At 49.4% G+C, this 19,698-nt stretch overlaps 9 protein-coding genes across 9 annotated transcripts; 6 read left to right on the top strand and 3 right to left on the bottom strand.

Moving 5' to 3' along the window:
- Window positions 1–1,338: 1,338 nt before the first annotated feature.
- COCCADRAFT_5675 (uncharacterized protein) lies at window positions 1,339–1,733 on the top strand (the record flags this gene model as incomplete). Its single annotated transcript, XM_007714824.1, has 2 exons — window positions 1,339–1,636; window positions 1,687–1,733. 2 exons carry the CDS (start codon window positions 1,339–1,341, stop codon window positions 1,731–1,733), a joined length of 345 nt encoding a protein of 114 aa, XP_007713014.1.
- Window positions 1,734–2,695: 962 nt separating this feature from the next.
- On the top strand, window positions 2,696–3,916 carry COCCADRAFT_5674 (uncharacterized protein; the record flags this gene model as incomplete). The annotated part of the gene is made up of 4 exons (XM_007714823.1): window positions 2,696–2,949; window positions 3,006–3,184; window positions 3,291–3,618; window positions 3,694–3,916. The coding sequence occupies 4 exons, from the start codon at window positions 2,696–2,698 to the stop codon at window positions 3,914–3,916; spliced, it is 984 nt and encodes a 327-aa protein (XP_007713013.1).
- A 478-nt stretch (window positions 3,917–4,394) lies between these two features.
- On the bottom strand, window positions 4,395–5,539 carry COCCADRAFT_5673 (uncharacterized protein; the record flags this gene model as incomplete). Its single annotated transcript, XM_007714822.1, has 3 exons — window positions 4,395–4,699; window positions 4,774–4,995; window positions 5,047–5,539. The coding sequence occupies 3 exons, from the start codon at window positions 5,537–5,539 to the stop codon at window positions 4,395–4,397; spliced, it is 1,020 nt and encodes a 339-aa protein (XP_007713012.1).
- An 810-nt stretch (window positions 5,540–6,349) lies between these two features.
- Window positions 6,350–6,863, bottom strand: COCCADRAFT_26871 (uncharacterized protein; the record flags this gene model as incomplete). Its single annotated transcript, XM_007714827.1, has 2 exons — window positions 6,350–6,591; window positions 6,752–6,863. 2 exons carry the CDS (start codon window positions 6,861–6,863, stop codon window positions 6,350–6,352), a joined length of 354 nt encoding a protein of 117 aa, XP_007713017.1.
- Window positions 6,864–7,382: 519 nt separating this feature from the next.
- Window positions 7,383–8,462, top strand: COCCADRAFT_5672 (uncharacterized protein; the record flags this gene model as incomplete). Its single annotated transcript, XM_007714821.1, has 2 exons — window positions 7,383–8,287; window positions 8,345–8,462. 2 exons carry the CDS (start codon window positions 7,383–7,385, stop codon window positions 8,460–8,462), a joined length of 1,023 nt encoding a protein of 340 aa, XP_007713011.1.
- Window positions 8,463–9,525: 1,063 nt separating this feature from the next.
- Window positions 9,526–10,098, top strand: COCCADRAFT_5671 (uncharacterized protein; the record flags this gene model as incomplete). The annotated part of the gene is made up of 1 exon (XM_007714820.1): window positions 9,526–10,098. One exon carries the CDS (start codon window positions 9,526–9,528, stop codon window positions 10,096–10,098), a length of 573 nt encoding a protein of 190 aa, XP_007713010.1.
- A 478-nt stretch (window positions 10,099–10,576) lies between these two features.
- COCCADRAFT_98134 (uncharacterized protein) lies at window positions 10,577–13,591 on the top strand (the record flags this gene model as incomplete). The annotated part of the gene is made up of 7 exons (XM_007714845.1): window positions 10,577–10,710; window positions 10,830–11,464; window positions 11,514–12,057; window positions 12,105–12,579; window positions 12,630–13,175; window positions 13,228–13,374; window positions 13,430–13,591. The coding sequence occupies 7 exons, from the start codon at window positions 10,577–10,579 to the stop codon at window positions 13,589–13,591; spliced, it is 2,643 nt and encodes an 880-aa protein (XP_007713035.1).
- An 895-nt stretch (window positions 13,592–14,486) lies between these two features.
- On the bottom strand, window positions 14,487–16,872 carry COCCADRAFT_5669 (uncharacterized protein; the record flags this gene model as incomplete). Its single annotated transcript, XM_007714819.1, has 3 exons — window positions 14,487–16,537; window positions 16,589–16,787; window positions 16,840–16,872. 3 exons carry the CDS (start codon window positions 16,870–16,872, stop codon window positions 14,487–14,489), a joined length of 2,283 nt encoding a protein of 760 aa, XP_007713009.1.
- A 1,199-nt stretch (window positions 16,873–18,071) lies between these two features.
- COCCADRAFT_26866 (uncharacterized protein) lies at window positions 18,072–19,133 on the top strand (the record flags this gene model as incomplete). The annotated part of the gene is made up of 1 exon (XM_007714826.1): window positions 18,072–19,133. The coding sequence occupies one exon, from the start codon at window positions 18,072–18,074 to the stop codon at window positions 19,131–19,133; it is 1,062 nt and encodes a 353-aa protein (XP_007713016.1).
- Between the last annotated feature and the right edge of the window lie 565 nt (window positions 19,134–19,698).

Here is a 19,698-nt window from a genome sequence, read left to right as displayed (position 1 = left end):
GCTACGTGTATACAATTTAGATCTACACCAGGAATTTCTTTTTCATGATTTGAGGAGAAGATATCTCGTTGAATATTTTCGGTAACTTATCACAACTACCTGGCTAGAGATAATGACACATGCGCGCCGCTGAGTCACCAGTAAATGCTGACAATGGTTCCAATATCAAGATCAGCATACGCATTTGTCTTGATAATACGTTAGTAAAAGGCCTTGAGTGCGCAGGACCTGTCAGCCACGTAGCAGGATGAACTTGCGTATGAAACCGGCCTGGGATCATACGATGCCCCGCACCAGTAATCGCGAGCGAACCATACCGTCGGGTACTACCATGGCGTTGGAACCACATTTGAAAACGCCCCATGGGGTTCATCAGATGCAATCAACATGCTACGTCTACCTACCCACACTTGCGTCTTTCTGGAACACTGCGGGTGCACCAGCAACTCTAAGCGAACGCTCGAGGCAACGCAATCACCAACAATAACAGTTCGCCATCAGAAGAATATAACATCTTACTGTCAAATCGTTGGCTCCAGTCTCTGCTCTCATCTGCAGAGTATAGAACTATAAAGGAAACTGCCTTTGCAGCTCCTCATCAACCAGCATGGCTCATGCCAAGTTAAATTTGAGCTGGATGCTGGCCAAGGATGCTATCGAGCGACGTGCATCAAAACGAAACCCTCGCTTACTACACAATAAGGCTAGTGAGTCTAGGAAAGAAAGAAAAAAGCATACAAATCGATGCTGCCACAAAAGCCAAATATCCGTATTGCGTTAGCGTTCATTACTAGGCAGCGCCCCTGAGCGCACAGGAGCATGCGTAGCCACGAGGTATCAAATCCTGATTGGAGTAGTCGACAATGATATCTGTGCAGTAGCCTAGCTGCTAGGATATAAAAAAAAGCAGGTTTCTGCCGCCCAGACGTGGAGCTGACGTTGCCAGCTTGGAAAGAGATGGGGTTCTGTCACGTTGGTGTGGCGGACAAGCCACCCACCAGCTGAAGTTTTGCTATTTCGTAAACGACCCAACGGCCGAACGGGCCCGATGGGCATCTTATACTTTGTTGCTCTGGGTGATGAGAGTAGGAAAACACACAGAGAAGGGAAGTGTTGTCTATAAGGAAGGCGTCTTCGCACTTATGGTGTTGACCCGCAACATTGTTTTCAAAGTATCGCCCTCTTCTGGCAATTAGACTTGTTTTCTTATTTTTCGATTTAGTAATCTTTTCTTGATAGAGTATCACGCAATTTCTTGTATAAAGAACTCAGACGGTTCTTCAGTCTCCAACTTGATTTCGAACCGCACACCGTCTCAACTACCCATCATCCACCAACATGGATCTCGGCTCATGGGATGGCATCTCCACCATGGCTATCGTTTTTGTTTCAATTGGTGGCGTGATAGCCGTTCTCAGCCTCATAATTCTCGCCGCTACCCTCATGGACATTCCAAACCGCAGGAGGCGACAAGACGATAAGGGAACGTTTTCCTCAGAAGAGATGGAAAGGGACAGCATGGATTTCGAACTCTTGGAGAAAGATATTATCGAGGTTACTGTGACAAGGATGCCGAGCACATCGCAGAGCAACCCATCTCAAAGCACATATGCTCCACGAATGCCGTCAATCCCAGGTCAGTCTGAAACATGCTTAAAATTGGCACCACTACAGCTGACTTGATAGTGTGCGAGTGGTTTACAAGGGATCGATCCGCCACGAAACCGTTGTAATCGATCTGACTGCCTGCGTCTCTACATCCGATATCAATGGTCTCACACGGTGTCACTTGGGCACCTCGCCATGGTTACTGTCAGACGGAGTTAGCACGATTCCTAACAGCGAAGTTACTATTTTGTTCCACATTCGACCGGACTCCACGGTCAGCGCTTCGATACCCTATCGTGGCTTGGAGATCGGAGTTAGGTGTTATGGCCGATATGTAGTACAATTTCGCTTATGGATCCGCATACATCGCTTCCATCTATTGTTATTCGTCCAAAAGTCAGTCGAGTTACATAAGCACAATCCGATCCCGGTTTTAATTTCTTGCTGCCTTGTGGCTATGCGCGCGTTCTTCATCCGCGGCACACCACATGCGTGTATCAAGCCCCATTCGGGAACATTGAGGCAACATACTTTACATCAGTCAGCCTCTTTGATGACTAGTTACCTGATCAATCGTGTGCTAAAACCCAAAAGCTCTTACATCAGCAGTAATACGTCTACCTCAAAGCCACCATTGCGGAACATGCTTCCGCCTTAGCATACGCGCTATTTTGGCTATCTCCTTGAGCCATTACCAATTCTCCTAATATCGTCAGCAAACGCCCTGCCTCTTAGGAGCGAGGGTTGATGTTAGGCAATCTACATGTTAGGCAAGAAGCGCTTGATTTGGGTCTAGTACTTGTTCGCTCGGCGCGATGGTACTACTGAGTTCCGCTAAATCCGTTGGCACCGTTGACAAAGGTATCCACAATCGAATTCAACCGCGTGTCGTGGAAGTGCGATGTGGCGCGGTTACATTTCTTCTGCATGTCAATCAGTGGGGAACTATGTTCGGCACGTATAAAGGTCGTTGGGAAATCTCTCATACGCAGCCCAGATCACCCGTGCGTTAATTGTACTTGACATCCTCCTCCAGAATATCGTTTTTTGCTCTCCACAGATTTCCCCACTTCTCAATTTCCTCAATATGGCTGCTTTTACTCCATACAGCGAGCAACCCTCGCTACACACTCACGCGCCCTACCGCGCAGCTTCCCTCACACAGCCTGCCAATCTTCGCCAGGCACTGAAAGATGCACAGGCCGATGCAAGCAAGAGTCTCATGGGCATTGCACAGGGTATTCCCAGCACGTTTGTGACCAAGCTTATTGCAAGCACGAAGCCAGATTTCATCTGGATGGATGTTGAGCATGGCATGTTTGATCGGTTGACATTGCACGAGTAAGCTTTTTAGCAGATGATGAATGAGAAGCAATTTGCTAATAAAGGAACGAAAGTTGTATACACGCTGCACAGCACCACTCTGAAGGAAAATCAATGGTCATTTGCCGTGTACCCAAACGCGATGAAATCAGTCTCACTACTGCACTCGATGCTGGCTGCGCTGGTATCGTGATTCCCCACGTCGAGTCTGCAGATGAAGTCCGGCAGTTCATCAAGGAGATGTACTTTGGTGGTTAGTTTCTCCTCTCTCAACACTTTCTTCATCCCTTGCCTTATCGCCCTAACCCCCACCATTTCTTTTTCTCAAGAGTAGCCATGATAACACGATTCTCAAACAGACGGAAAAGGCCACCGCTCATTCTCCCCATGGACCTTCACCCCTGGCCTGACCAAATCCCTGTACCCAAATGACCCTTACAACGTCCAAACTGCAAACAACCACGTTTGTCTCATCCCACAAATCGAATCGCTCAAGGGCCTTGAGAATGCTGAGGAGATTGCTGCCGTACCAGGCATTTCCGGACTCATGTTTGGTCCGGGCGATTTTATGATCGATGCTGGAATGGATATCAACACTGTATTGGCTGGCCAACCTGAACCCAAATTTCTTGAGGCCATGGCCAAGTTCAATGCTGTTGCTGCGAAGAATGATTTGCCGATCTTTGGGTACGAAATCTTCCTTTCCCTGCTTCATTTCTTCTTAAGTGTACTATGTTTGGCTAACATTCCGTGTCTTTACAGTGGTGTCATGAGCCTAGAGCAACTACCTATGGCTATTCAAACCGGCATGCGCGCTATCGCTGTCCAGTTCGACGTTTGGGGCACGACGAGGCTGATGGCGAATTCGTTGGAGCAAGGATGGAAGGCTGCAAAGGAGTTTGAGGGAAACCCCAGGCCGGGTTTTTCAAATGGAACAAGCAAGAAGGCCGGTGAGAATGGGGAGAACGGAGCGAATGGACATTAGATGCTGGCTGCTACGGTCTTTCCTTCATAGAGTTTAGAGATGATTATAGACATAATGTATTTTCCACTTTGAAGCTGTATGCGAAAGACGATGCAACATTGTGCTGGTGCACCATAATTCTGAACTTCATCTCGAATACCTATTGTAGCTATGTACATGCAGTACCTCTGGAGCAACTATCTCTTTATCCTGTACGAATTAGTATTATATGTAACTAAGCGATATACTAGGCATGGATACTTACGAACTGTCGTTGTTAGATTACTAAGGACCGAAATCTCGCTCCTACTTCGGCCGTAATTCCACGTTTGCATGTCACGATGCACCTGTCAAAACATATCTAAGGATCCACCGCGGCGATCCTGTTTACTCAATGCGCTGCCAAAATGAACCTAAGGATCAATCGAGGCGATCTTATGTACCAAAACTTTTCCTTCATAGCTGTCAATTTATGGATGCTTTCATTACAACTTGCAAACTAAATTGGAATCATCTCAACTACGGCTGACTCCGTCTTTTCGTGCTTCGTCACTGACACAATCTTCAGCCCAGCCTGCGCAGCAAGCTCATAAAACGCTTTCTCGCTACGCACCTTGCCGTCAATATTCAAACTGAACATGTCGACAGTGCTAGTGTAGACACTTGGATCTTCGAGACCTAAGTACTCTGCAATGAGTACGCGCGAGTCGTTCGCACAGGCTGTGCGTATGTTCTTCAAGATCTGAAGAACTTCGAATTCGGACCAGTCGTTCAAATCCCGCCGTATGTAGTACACAAGTGCGCCTAGAAGCGTCAGTTGTTTTGATTCCCAACACGGAGGTTACATCTCGAGAAGAGGGAAGACCTCGGTTTCATACCTTTAACCGGTTGTTCTTCAAAGATGCTGTGTCCGATCTTTTTTACTGGGCCCAAAACGGTAGAATCTTTATGCTCTTCTACAGCCTCAGCAATAACATGCGGCTGATCCTGCAAAACACATCTAGCTGCAGGAATCGCTGGCGACTCCTCCAAAATCACCTTCAATGCTTGGCCCTTGCCTCCAGCGATATCAACGATGAGCTCCCTATCAGCATTTCCCGCTGCATAAGCGCTCACTCAGCTAAAATCATATACTCCTGTGATAGAGATACCGCTATCAATAGCCATGGCGCCATTCATCTTGGTCTCTAACCCCGGGATCGCCATCATGATCTCGTACGCCGTCTTATCAGGCATGCCCATCTCAAACCCACCCGGCGAGCGATTTGACCTAGGCGGTTCAGCGAGCCCATTCGCTGCGAAGTAGCCCGGCCACTGTGTTGTTGGTCCCATGAAGAAGTCGAAGAGGTACGTGTAGAATTGCCCAATACGGGCGTCTGGGAAGGCCTTTGATGTTGGTGTATGAGCCACATGGCCGGGTGCTGGTGATCTTAGCACGTCGATTGAGATGAGGAAAGCCGTGAAACGCTCAATGAGGTTATACTCAATACCCAGCTGTTCCGCAAGGTCCTCAAGCGATATTCCTTCCTCTGGGATTGCGTCGAAGATACTATGCTCGACAAAGACACGCATTATACCCAGCTCGACCATGGAGGCAAAATACTTGCCGGTTGGGGTCTCCGCTAGGGAGAATTGGGCAACCATATTGAATTACTGAATATATGAAACTGAAATGAAAAGTAATGAACAGTTTCAATAATTCACAACTGAGCGATGATTTTAAATAAGTCTACAAAGCCAAGGATCTATATACAACAAGCTATAATGGTGCTCTAATACAGGAGTACAGGTCAGTTTTGCTGAGCTTACTACTAGAATCTGACGAGTGACTACACGTCTGCAGGTGAGCGCACCCATCATTATAGGGGATTCACTGGGTTCCCTTGCATTGTTAAACACATAACGGAATGCGAGTCGGTGTCCGATGCTGGGAGGGGACCCACAATTCTAGCACATGTAAGATCCCTAGGACTATCCACCACTAGTCTCGGATATTAAATGCCACTAAGTAAAATACCTAGTGGTGATTTTCAAAAGAGTGGGGTAGCTGATTCGGTATTTATACCGTAGTACACGTTCATATCAACGCTTCATGTCTAGTACGCGACCACTGAGCCACCAGTAATAGCACTTGTCCTTCCAAACCCATCCCTAACAAGCTCCTGAACCCAATTCGGGAACCCCTTCAGCCATGAGATGGGTGCCGCAGGACTTGGAATAAAGAGCTGAGTACCATGTCTGCTAAGAATCTGCTTCACAATAACCTCTGCTACCTCCTCCAGCCCCAATATGCTCTCAAGAAGCTTTGGGTCTTGGACACTCTTCAATATTGGCTCCTTGATCAACGGCGTGCGCACTCAACTAGGATGCACAATCAAAGTCTTGACACCAGACGCGTGATACTAGATCTTCAACTCGCTCGTAAGGCCCTCGTGGAATGAAAGTGCTGCAGTCTTAGTCGCTACTTAGTCTGCATTGGCCGAGTTCGTTAGGAACGAGTCGACGCTCGCCACCGTCGCGATGTGGCCTTTGTTCTTCGCCACCATGTCTGGCATGAACTGCTGAACTAGTCGCCAATGCGAGAGGATTTTCGTGTTGAAGTGCGTCTTGTGTGTCGAGCACTGCTACAGCCTTTCCGATTCCACTGCATCCTCCGATAACGACTGCAATTTCAGAGTTCCAGCTCCAGCCATGACCTGCACATATCTGCTAGTTGTTTGTAGCTCATGAGTTTAGAGTAAGATTGATCTTCCTGATGACACCAGCTGTAGCTAGAAAACCCAATATGCGTATGGGAGTGTGTAGGTTTGTTGATATGTGAGAAAAATGTTGATTCCAGGGCGCTTCTCCGCATACATTCCGGTGTGTATAACAGCAAGCCGAGAATTGGACCGGTGGCTATTGGTTCAAACACATGTTTGATGATAAGGGCCGGCCCTCTGAAAGGAGGTCCTAAAGTTGCAGTCATATGTTTGTTGGTAGTCTACCTACACGAGACAAATGATCACCGAGGCATTGAATGCGTCAAAACTTGAAGCGCGAGTGTTACGAGGTGAGGTATTCCGATGTAAATGGCACCCTGCTTGAACCACTAGACTGTATCTGTCATGTGATCTTGGAAAGATCCGAAAATGCTTTAAGGTAATCCCCGATTGGGTCGTGAATTGGGGGCTTTAGATTTACTAGTACGTATGAGCCGGGGATTTCTTAGTGGGGCCCTGCTATATATGTACCTAACTACTATATGAACATAGCGGCTTCAAGGATCTACTGATCGTAATGGACCGGAGATCAGTATATATCATTAGGCTATAAGTCGGAGAAATTGATCAGGGTGCTTACGAAAACGATTCAGGCGTTCCAACCTAGCAAATTCGGGTGTGGGACTTCCTAGGACTCACAGCTGCTAACAAAGTTAGTAAAATCGTAAGATACTCCACCGATGGATCGTACAACGCATCCCGGAGGTTCAGTTCAATCCATTAAGATGTCCTTTTGGGAGCAAGTCTACAGCCGCCTCATTTTTCAAAGTGGCGTAGGTTTTGTATACCGCCAACTATTCATGCACCCGCCTCCGATTGCAGCAGGAGTCAAACTCGACGGCCAGGCAGCCATTATCACCGGCTTAAACACCGGTCTAGGACTTGAGGCGGCACGCCAGCTCCTCCAGCTGGACCTCACTCGGCTCATCTTAGCCATCCGGTCAGAAGCCAAAGGTAACCTCGCAGCAGAGGCTCTTCGTAATGAGTTTCCATACGCCCGAGTCGAGGTTTGGATCCTAGATATGGAGGATTCCGAGTCCATCTCCGCCTTTGCTACAAGATGCCAGGCGCTGTGTAGGCTTGATATCGCTATTCTCAACGTCGGGGTGCAGAACAAGGACCGTGTCATTTCTCCCAAGACAGGAAAAGAGCAGACTTTCCAAGTAAACTACCTCTCAACAATCATGCTGGCTGTACTTCTTCTGCCGATACTGAAAGCCAAAGGGGGACTGGCTGGCAAGCCGGCTAGGCTCACAGTAGTGACATCTACAACTGCATATTTCGCGGATTTCGACCACGAAGAAGCAATTTTACCGCAGTTTAACGAAAAGTACGATGTGACCAAGTGGTATGCGCGTGAAAAGTTGCTCCAAATGATTCTCGTGAGACGACTCGCGGCGCTAGTTGACTCTGATAAGGTTATCATTAACACGGCCTGTCCGGGGCTAGTTAGAAGTACGGAAATATGGCGGACCTTGTATACAAGCTCTTCATTCAATCTTATTCTCCCAGCGTACTTTACTCTCTTTAGTAGAAGTCTGCAAGAGGGTGCTAGTACGTATGTTCATGCAGTGGTGATTGCAGATCGAGAAAGCCATGGAGGCTTCTTGAGTGACTGGGGAGTGCGCCCGTAAGTACACACGAAGATAAAGTCTAGCCATTTCATCATTTGCTGACAGTGTGTTAGATTTTCGGTTGTCATGTATTCAGAGCGTGGCGAGAAGTTGATCAAGAAAGTTCTGAGCGAAAGTAAAGAGATACTAGGAGCTATAAATGTCCCAAAAGCCTTGATATACGATCTATAGTAAACAGTTTATAACGATCGAGTTCTCGCACAGTCTCTGCCTACATTCTTCAGATGTATATATATCAGCCCGAACTCAACTTCTCTGGTCTGAGAATAAATCTAACACTCAAAGGGGGATGCACACATGTAGCTCGCACGCGCTGGTCATGCCATGAGGTCAACCAGATGTACAGCGCTAAAGCAAGAGTTTTGTACCAACATGGGTAATGATGGGCAAGGGCCCTCAGTCAGCAGAGCCGAACGAAAAAAAAAGGGAAATGCCCTCTTCTGCACCAACTATTCTTCGCGGTGTTCCTCAACGATCAAGCATGCTGTTGTATCAGCACACTTGAATCCAGTAGCTCCAGAATCAACTGGAGACTTCAGCGAAGCTGGATTAGCCGTACGACACGAGATATCTATAAAGTCATGTGGCAGGATTACCAAAGATTCTTAAGACTAGGCGTTGGATGCTTTGGACTGTTCCGGCAAGTTGAGAGAGCGTATTTGAAGCGCAAACTGTAATTGTCAAGTATGCCGGAAGTTCATTCCCGGCTAGAGTATGTGTCAAGGAGAAAGCTGACAGACTTTAGGCGTAACTTAGTAATGTGCTGCGACCTAAGCATACATATAATAAAGACAGGGATGCAGAGGGTGGAAGGGCGACTGATGGCGCGTGATGACTACATCGTAGTGCTGAGCCGCGCGCAACGTAATCTGATTCTTTTTGCACGCCAATCAACGCGCGGTGACGAATGATCAGGTCATTCCTCCCGGGTAAAACGGGCTTCGCAAGAAATTCCAGGATGGCAGTGTTGGCGGTTTGGGTGATGGTGGTTCTAGGCTGGTCCTACTAGAATGCACGGACCATCCCAGCCATCACCAACCTCCACATTTACAACCTGCTAGAAATTACGCAACCCAACGGCTAGGCGAATATGGATCTCAAATACGAATACCGACCTGGTAGTTTTCACAACGATCTCTTTCAGTACCAGCCGAGATTCAAGCCGTGATCGACACTTCTTCACGACAGCCAGCCTTCGGACTTGTTCATACACCTTCCTTTGTTTACCAACACCATGCTTTTCAACAAGCGGACTCTGGCACTGGCCGCTCTTTTCTCGACACTCGCCAGTGGACGACCCTTTGACTCGGCAGGAGCAGGAAAGCTCGACGCGAGGAGCAAGAGTTATGCGGTTGTCAATGTTGGTGGAGATTCGACCGAGACATCTGCGACGCCAACTTCAACCATCAAGACGACAACGACCGTTGAGGTTGTTGTCCCAGGAGAGACTGTCACTAGAGAGGTGACGGCGACAGTCGTCAAACCAAACCCAGCGCCTGCACCTACCCCCTGCCCAAGCTCAAGCAGCGTGGCAGTGTCATCGTCGAGTTCCTTGTCGGCCTCTTCGACATCAACTCCTATTTCTTCGACACCTCCAATTTCCATACCGACCACGCCCACGAGCGTGTCATCAAACAGCACATCGATGCCAATCGAGACGCCAAAGCCAATCTTCATTACCGTCACTGTCTCCGAGGACGACGGCCCTATAGAGTACTATGACAACGGCATGTGGCACACCAACTACAGGATAAAGACATTCGAGGGTGATGTCGTGGCTGCTCCAACAGCGCCGCCTGCGGCTTAAGCTAGATTCTGGATGGTTCCTTTTCTTCTTACTCCCAAGTTAGGCGGTAGGCTGGCTCAACTGTCTGTTTCTGTTCTTTGGCAGTGGTTTAACGACGAAGGAGTAATGGTGGCATGTCGATACGCTAGTGCAGCAGACAAGTATGTATGGAGACACATGGGTTAGGCGTTCTGGGAATAATTGTAGCGACGGATAGGTCCTTTGGGCCGCATGTATTATGTAGTTTGACTAGACGGATAGCTGAGATGAATGACAATGATTCCACGGCTGCATGTGTGTGTTGAAGAGCAATGTGCTGATGGACTGGTACGGAACAGCGAGGACCGAGGGATGATGATGATGACGCAGGTCCAAGGAGAAGATGGCATCCCTGTCATGATTGCTTGGCAAACGGGTGCGCCCAAGGCGGCGGTTGGTATAGCCACGACGAGCTCTCCACTCCACAACCCCGGACTACCCGCTCGCCTGGATACACACAATGGCGTCGCCGCCCCCCGTAGAAGACCAGGCCAGGCTGCTTGAAGATGCCCTCGCCGTGGTGCGCCAGCAGACGATGCTCATGCGGCGCTGTCTCGAGACGCCGGGCAAGTTGATGGATGCGCTCAAGTGCAGGTACGCGCATGGCTCATGAGTGAAGCAATACATGAACATATAGACTATGGCTTGCATGTAGCAACTGCTACAACTGCCCTGCTATGTCCCCAAGCAATGCTGACGATCCTCTTGCGCAGCTCGACCCTCGTCTCAGAACTGCGCACCAGCAGCCTCGGCCCCAAACAGTACTATGAGCTATACATGGCCGTCTTCGATGCCCTGCGCCACCTGGCCGTCTACTTGCGCGAGAACCACCCAGTCAACCACCTTGCCGACCTCTATGAGCTGGTCCAGTATGCCGGCAACATCATCCCCCGCCTCTATCTCATGGTCACCGTCGGTACCGTCTACATGGCCATTGAAGATGCGCCCGTCAAGGAGATCATGAAGGACATGATGGAGATGAGTCGCGGGGTTCAGCACCCCGTCCGTGGCCTCTTCCTGCGCTACTACCTTGCCGGCCAGGCCCGCGACCACCTTCCCTCGGGTGATGGTGATGGGCCGGAGGGCAACCTGCAGGATTCCATCAGCTTCATTCTCACAAACTTCGTCGAGATGAACAAGCTGTGGGTCCGCCTGCAGCACCAGGGACACTCGAGGGAGCGGGAGCAGCGGACCAAGGAGCGACAAGAACTGCAACTTTTGGTCGGCAGCAACTTGGTCCGTTTGAGCCAGCTGGTCGATCTAGACAACTATAAGAAGATTCTCAACCCGCTGCTTGAGCAGATTGTCCAGTGCCGGGACGTGCTTGCGCAAGAATATCTCCTCGAAGGTATGTCTTGGACCCTAGGATATGTGAGCCGAAAGCTAACAGACTCCAGTTGTCACCCAGGTCTTTCCAGATGAGTTCCACCTTCACACCCTCGATCAGTTCCTTTCTGCCGTCGCACGCTTAAACCCGCAAGTCAACGTCAAGGCCATTGTCGTTGGCCTTATGGACCGATTGTCGTCGTATGCGCAAAGAGAAGCCGAGTCGGAAAGTCCAGAACAGCGCAAGAAAACAGAAGAGGAATCGATAGCACACCTTTTGGAGCAGATGCGGACAGCAAAGGAAAACAAGGCAGCTGAACCGGAACCTGCGCCGACACAGCAAAATGGCAACTCTTCAGAAACATCAGAAACGCAACCATCCACGGAAGAGACCACAGAAGAAACCACAGAAGACTCATCAACCCCTGCCAAGGCACCTGCTGAAGAGACTCCAGCGACAGAGGCAGACGGGGAGATTGAGAAGAAACGGGGAATACCGAACAATGTCAAGCTTTTTGAGATATTCAACGAGCAGGTGCAGACATTGGTGAAGATGCAGCGACTGCCAATACAAGACACCATTGGACTGCTGGTGTCACTGGCAAATCTTGCGCTGTAGGTCTCAGTGATTCATTCTACTCATTACGTACTAACTCCAACAGGAACATCTATCCTGAACGGCTCGATTACATTGACCAAGTTTTGACATTTGCAAACCAAAAAGTTGCCGAATACCAGAACAGCGCAGACCTACACTCGCAGGCTACCCAGAGCCAAATCCTCAGTCTCCTTCTTTCACCCATCAAGACCTACATCTCGCTCTTCACCGCTCTAGCGTTACCAAACTTCATCCCGCTCCTACACTCACAACCATACCCGACTCGAAGAGCTGTAGCAGGCGAGGTAGCAAGAAGTCTCATGCGAAACCAAACTTCCATTGCAACAGCAGAGAATCTCGAAAGCGTGTTGGAGATTTTGAAAGTCTTAATTAGAGAAGGCATACAACAAGCGCAAGGATACCCAGGTGGGCCAATCCAGAGAAGGGCACAGGAGACGGAGGAGACAATAGAAGAACAGGGTTGGCTCGCGCGGATAGTACATCTGATCCATGGCAAAGACAACGATACCCAATTCAAGGTATGTTCGACTAGGGTTTCCTCTGGTTCAGAAAGACTAACACTACTCAGCTCCTGCAGACCGCGCGAAAGGCCTTTGCCGACGGCAACGAGCGCGTCAAGTACACATCTCCTGCTATCATTACAGCGTCACTCAAGCTTGCTCGCCAGTACAAGAAGCGCGAACACTTTGAAGACAACTGGCAGTCGCAGTCATCGGCTCTTTACAAGTTTATGCACAACACCCTCTCGACGCTGTACACTCGGGTCACAGGCTCCGCAGACCTTTCCCTTCGCCTCTTTGTTGCTTGTGGTCAGGTCGCAGACCAGAGCGGCTTCGAAGAGGTCGCGTACGAATTTTTTGCACAAGCATTTACAATCTACGAGGAGGCTATTAGTGATTCAAGAGCACAGTTCCAGGCTGTATGTGTCATTGCAAGCGGCTTGCACACCACAAGGAATTTTGGAAAGGAGAATTACGATACCCTGATTACCAAGTGCGCGCTACACGGCAGCAAGCTGCTAAAGAAGCCGGATCAATGCCGCGCTGTGTACCTTGCAAGCCACCTATGGTGGGCGACCGAGATTCGGGCGCTGGGTGAGGAGGACCCCAAGGACGTAAGTGGCTTGTAATCAGGTTCATGTATGACACTGGTACTAACAAACCCAGCTCTACCGCGACGGCAAGCGCGTCCTCGAATGCTTACAACGAGCGCTCCGTGTCGCCGACGCCTGCATGGACGCCGCCGTATCCGTTGAGCTCTTCGTCGAGATCCTAAACAGATACGTCTACTACTTTGACCAAGAAAACGAAGCCGTAATTTTTCTCTTCCGATCCAATTCAAACCACTATTTTCTAACACGAAGACTAGGTTACAACCAAATACCTCAACGGCCTCATCGAACTCATCCACTCAAATCTGCAATCAAACGAAAACGCTTCTTCCCTCGAGAACCCCCGTAAACATTTCCAGCGCACTCTGGATTACATAGCAAGTCGCGAGTATGAAGGTGTGGTAACGACGCCCAAGTAGCTGTAATAGGTAATTTGCATAGTGGGGAGATGAACGTTGTCGTGGTGGTGGTGGTTGAGTAAGTGAAACGCAGAGATAAGAAATGTTGGCATGCATGGGCATGAGTGTACACCGAATACGATACGAGATTATCATCATGACATGTCGTTCGAATCATGATGAAAATGTAGTGTGTGTGATGTTTTTTTGGCATTTGTAAATTCTTATGATGGGTAAGATCGCATTTCCATTCATACGCCATGTACGTAAGCCTTACAAAGAAAAAAAAAGTCTCTTGTGATGTCCAAACTACGGGTATGTAAAACCTCATATACCCCCCCAAAAAAATCAAGTAAAGGAAAACTGTACAGTAATCAGCCCTTTTGTATCATCCCTATCCATCCTATCTCATCCCATCCCAACCATGATATACACAAAGAAAAAAAAAGAAAAAAGATCGAATGAGTGCATGACGGGGAATATTTGCCTTTTCCCCTTTTTTCCCAACCTAAATCCCATCCTCCCCAAAGCAAAACCTCGATAAAGAAAAAGTAAGGAAACATGTGTGAGAGAGAAAGAGAGACGTCGACCAAAAGAGTCATGTGTACATCTCCAAGAAACCAAACATAATCCAACACCGCCCTCCCCAGAATCATGATAAGGGAAAATTCAAGAAAGAAAGAACGAAAAAGAAAGCCACCTCCAAGAGAGAGAATGTAAAGTACCTTTTCCACCAGCCAAAATATGGGAAAGGCAGTGAGTCAGTCCGTCAAAAAAAAGGATTGTACGTAAAGTAGTCAGGGCATATATCCAACCACCCCCAAACCACGGGGGATAACCACTACTAAATGAAAAAAAAAACGGGGGAGTGGGTGGTTTTAATTAGACGTCCCACCCCCTCCACTCAGCATATCGACTAAACGCGTCGCAACTGACTGGCCGCGCGCGCCATGCCCGCCGTCGAAGACACAGCAAGGGGTTCGGAACTAAATCTTCGAAATTCCTCCTGGGCCCAGGCTTTCTCGGCGGTATCTATACTTGATGGACTGTACTCGTGACTGTAATTTGAACTTGTTTGGGTGTACGGTCTGTCGTGGGTTGAGGATGAGGTGGAAGAGGCGTCGTCGCGGTCTGGGCGCAGGAAATGCGAGTTGTTATTGTTATTGGTAGTATTTGGGATTGTGCGGTTGGGAGGGGTGTAAGGGTTGGGTTTGGGATTCGAACTAGAGGAGTGGTTGTTGTGGTGCTGGGGTCGAGGTGGTGTTTGAGATACTAATATGGGACTGCGTTCGAGGTGTGTCGGGTTTGCTGTGAGGGGTTCGCGGAGGAGCGAGGCGTCGATTATACGGGATTGGGGGCCGCTCATTGTGTTGAGGAGGGAAATGATTTCCAGGCTGGGGCTTGTGGAGAGGTTAGCTGGTTGGTGCGAGATGGAAACTGAGCGGCCGGCTCGGTGCGTTTTTGGAAGGTCCGGGAGGCAGTCATCCTCGGAATAACGGGGAGAGGAGAGGGGTGTACTGCTGGCTCGGTGGCGGACGGGCTCTTTAGGTGGTTGGTAGAAGGTGTATTTTGCGGATTTCGGGAGATTCGAGTGACTTTCTGCTACGGATTTTATAGCAGATGTGGATTTGTATGCTGGTATGGGCGTCTTGGTCCGGTAGTGAGCGAGTGGTGGTTTCATGGGTGCTTTGGCCTTTTTCCTGTCACTGTTCATTTCTAGCCTCGCCAGTGCATCCGTAACTGCATCGCCCACGTCGACGTTGTTCAGCTCGTGGTTCTCCAGCTCAAAAGTCTGTTTGCGAGTTACAACCTTGTGAGATAGCATATTTGGGTGCTCTAAAACTGGACTTGTGCCCTGTGGCGGCGCGGCATCAGGCAATGGCCATTCGGCCGGTAGTTCTGGAACTGGAGGTGTACTGTTATTTGAGCGGAAGTTTCTGTCATTTGATGTGCTCCCGGATGCAGTCGTGTTCAGCGTTGACTTTGAGGGACCTGAATGTAGAGCTGATCTAGACGCTAGCATTGCACCGTGTGGACCTCTTCCTGAATCCGTCGAAAGACGTTTCACCTTCCAGCTACCAGTCTTTTCGTCAACCTCTAGAGTCGAGTGCGGATATCTTAACGAGTCGGCAAGTGTCTGGGTATCCTCAAATACAGAAGACTGGTACCGGTGCAGCGTCTGGTTCGAGTCATTTTGGTGGATCATGGGCTCTTTTGTGCAATTCTCTTCAACCGGGGTCTTCTCATCATCGTTATGGAAATCAAGGCGACTCTTGGAATAGTCTCCTTCCTTGTTGGCGCCGTTTGGTACGTAGAAGCGTAGATCAACGCGGACGACGGCAAACAGCATGACGACCAGAATTTCAGTGAGGAAGTTGAAGCAGTAGAAGCTAGCCTTGGAAAGATACCAGGGTATCGCCACGTTTCCGCGTTGAACATCGATCATCAAGGTTGGCGGGATCCAGGCCAAAACGCAACGGAACACTTGTCCGACCGACAGAATGCATACCGAGATGACAAGAATCGTAATGTTGTACCGTAGTCGTCCGGCACCAAATTTCTCAACCTCGGTACGCGGAATAAGAAGCGAAAGAGCAACCAGAATGGCGGGTGCGAAACAAAAGGCTGTGGCATATGTCTGGGCGATCAGGAAGAGGACTCGGAAGGCATCTTGCTTCATGTGTGTAAGGGTGAAGAATTTCCAGATTTGGCTTACGATGAGACCGAGCAAGGTGAAGACCAAAAGAACAAGTCCACCTCTATGGAAGAGGCGGTACTGTGTCGACCATCCTAGGCTGGGGTGTTGGGCGCGGATGATACGTTGAGCGAAGAACCAGTTGACCATGTATAAGATGATGGTGCCGACATAAGTAAAGATGTTTGCTGCAATAGCAAGGCCGACATCTCTAGGATAGTTGGCCCACGCGATACGTAAGATCATGGTGATGATTCGAATTTTGCAAAGACCTATAGCGCGTAAGTCGACAGTGTATCGGGGTGATGGTCAAGATAGCCTACCTAAGATGGCGCCATTGAAGATGAACTTATGGCCACGATGCTTATTACTTTTGAAGATCTTAATGTGAATAACACCGAACACTAGATAGAAAACGAGGAAAATGACTGCGACGGGGACATCAGGCAGGATGTCAGGCGATCCACCTAGACCGGCATCGCGAGGAGCATATGGGGGACCTTTGCCAGCTGCTACGGCATCCTGTTTGAATTTTAGTTACGCGTTTCGTCTTGTTACATTCTACTATACATACCGGAGGACCTTGTGCTCCTTGTTGCGAAGACATACTTCACTGTTTGTTAGTTGGGAGAGCGCGCAAAATGTCCAAGTCAAGGATGTACAAGATCAAGGATGTACAAGATCAAGGGAAAGCCAACACGGCTCTCTCTCGACAACGGGAACGGGACTAGATGGTGGATATCAGGTGCACACACTGGGATGGCCGCGCGACTGCTGGGGCTCAAATCATAGTTGGCAATGGCTCAGACCAAGGGGCCCGACGGTCATACATAAGCAAAACGTATGACCAGCGTGTACAATCGTGACGACTCTGTAATTAGTCTGAATTAGAGGGGGCAGTGGTTCCATGCACGTATATGCGGCCCCATTGTTAGCTCAGCTGGGCCATGGTAGCACAGCTCAAAGCCGCAGTGGCATTGGCTGCTCAATGGTATATGCGTTCCGCGCTCGTGGTGTGCAAAGACAGAGATAGACGCGTCGATCTAGAGGGCCAAGACTGGTTGCCCTTCCGAGGACCGTTTCTTAGGGCAACATGCTTTTCTTTGATGAATAACATTGCCGTTCATTTTGCTCTCCTATACGGGAAATTCGCTCTCGGCGAAGGCCCTGGGTCTTGGACGTTACAAGCACACTTGCGGTTGTGTTACAGCGTCTAGCAGCTGCGCCAACACGGCGCTTGTTTCTCTTGACGTTATCGACGGCCTGACGACGGTGGTGCCCGGGTCTCCTCAGTGAAGCCGGAGATCTGCTTCTGTCGCTTACTAGACGTTGAGTGGGGGGAAGTGGTGAGAGATCGGTGGAAACGGTATATGATTGCCGACCAATGACGCTTGTATCGGCCCTCGCATGGCCGGCGCCGACTTTGCTTGTTCGGCGTCACGGAGCATCATGGTGTAGATGCGGAATGCTTGATATATGCCATTGTGTCTGTGCCTGCAAAGCATGACCGGAATCAACAAGTAAAAAACTCATCTCTCCAAGGCCACACACCTTGCAAGAAGGACCAACCCAAGGTATCATGTCAAACACGCCGCTGTCCACCCACCGCCTTGCCAAAGGATGCAGCATGCATGTCCTTTCTACCCCAGATTTTCGGCACGGTGAAACCCATCGGAATGACGCTTGAAACCTACAACTTCGTCCGTTAGACCTGACAACAATGACAACACCAACAATCTCCTCTGCCATCACCAATGCCATCTGCTCCACACAGCTAGCCCTCGAATCACCCACCGCACACTCGCAATGCCGCCCAAAGCGAAGCCGCGCGCGGGGAAGCAAGCCAACAACGTCACCAAAAAGGCCATCCCACCGCCCTTTACACCAGCACCCCCGGAGCTCGAAAACCTCCTCTACACCTTCGACCGCTCGCTCGTCTACGTAACACACGTGGACCCCCATCCCGCATGGTTCAAACGTCGCATCTTCATCGTGCCCCTCCTGCTCAACGCTAGCTTCGTGCTGCTCCTGCTATGGCGCCTATACACCATCGGTCCCCACTACCTCAACATCGCCAAGTCCGTCCTCGGACAAGCCAACCACACAACCATATACTGGGCCGCCAACACATGGGGCTCGCTGCTCTGGAAAGTCGGAAGACGCATGCTCCTATTTCTCTTCGACTTTTTCCTCTTCCGCATCGTCGGACCCTGGCCCTGGAGTTTCTTCGTCGAGCAGCCCGGCAACCCTGTTAGTTGGCGCTGGAACGTTGGGTTTAGAGAGCAAGAGATTTATGTAAGGGTTAGTAGGGGGTGGGGTGCGAAGGATCTGCTGGGTGAGGCGGAGGGAAGCAGCGGACGCAGAGGAGGCGAGAGCCCTTTTTTCAAGACGCGCATCTTGCCCGCGGTGGACAAGCAGCGGCTCCGCGAGAAAACAGGGTATATGCTCATGGACGCGGATTTCGACCTTGACTTCTTCGGCATGGTCGCCGCGACGCAGCTCCTCGATCGCAAAGACATCACCCTTGATCATGTCCGCAAAAGCGTCTTCGTGTATGTTGGCGACGCGGAGCGCGATAATGGACAGTGGGCTGTATGGGACTGCGCCAAGCTCGATGAAGGGTCGGAAACGGAAGCTAGGGAAAAAGTCGTTGCCTTCAAGGACAAGCTGACGGCCATGGGCAAGGAGAGTTTGTTCTTCAGGTGGGTCGAGCTCATCCAGTACGAAAGTAGTGCCCCTGGTGGCTTTACCCCCGAACGACAAGCTGCTGCGGCCGAAAAAGTAAAGCAGATGTTTGAGGATCAAGGGGTTGATTTTGAACAGTTTAGTAGGGAGATAGGGGGCATGGATGGCATGACAGATATTTGATTGCATGCCTTCTATTCTTCTTTTTTCGTTCTAGTGCTAGGGAATTTTGAGGGAAGGGGTGGAGGGAAGCATGAATGGATGGTTATGGTCTCCATTGGTCTAGATTGCGATGATACCCTGCTTTCGTGTCTGAAAAAATAATAGAATTATACATCCCGTCCATCCGTCCATTCTCGACACTCGTTTTTCTTTTCGCTCCTGCTAGATTTCTTCTTCGCATAATGCGATACTAATCATTAGTCTTCATGGACTATAACCATCCCTCTCTTGCTTGAACAAAGGAGGCATAAATGACGAGAATTCAAATATCGATTTGCGTTGAGTCTCATAGGTTTATGCCGCGGTCCTAGGAAAACAACAGACATCCAAGTAGTATTCATCAATTTTTTTGAGACTATTTATAAAAAAAGGTTTATCCCCCTTATCCGCCAGATCGACTTGACAATTGTGGCTATGCGAGAGATTGTGAAACAGCGCTCTCGAAACGTGGCGTACATGTTCGTCTGATGAGGGAAACCCTTTTTCGTTTTCTTGATGGTTTTCCTTTTTCAAAGTTTTCTTCGGG

Source organism: Bipolaris zeicola (genome assembly GCF_000523435.1).
Source record: "Bipolaris zeicola 26-R-13 unplaced genomic scaffold scaffold_90, whole genome shotgun sequence".
In the NCBI taxonomy this organism is placed as follows: domain Eukaryota; kingdom Fungi; phylum Ascomycota; class Dothideomycetes; order Pleosporales; family Pleosporaceae; genus Bipolaris; species Bipolaris zeicola.
The sequence above is the reverse complement of the archived record's forward strand: the minus strand, read 5'-3'. Positions and strand labels throughout refer to the sequence as shown.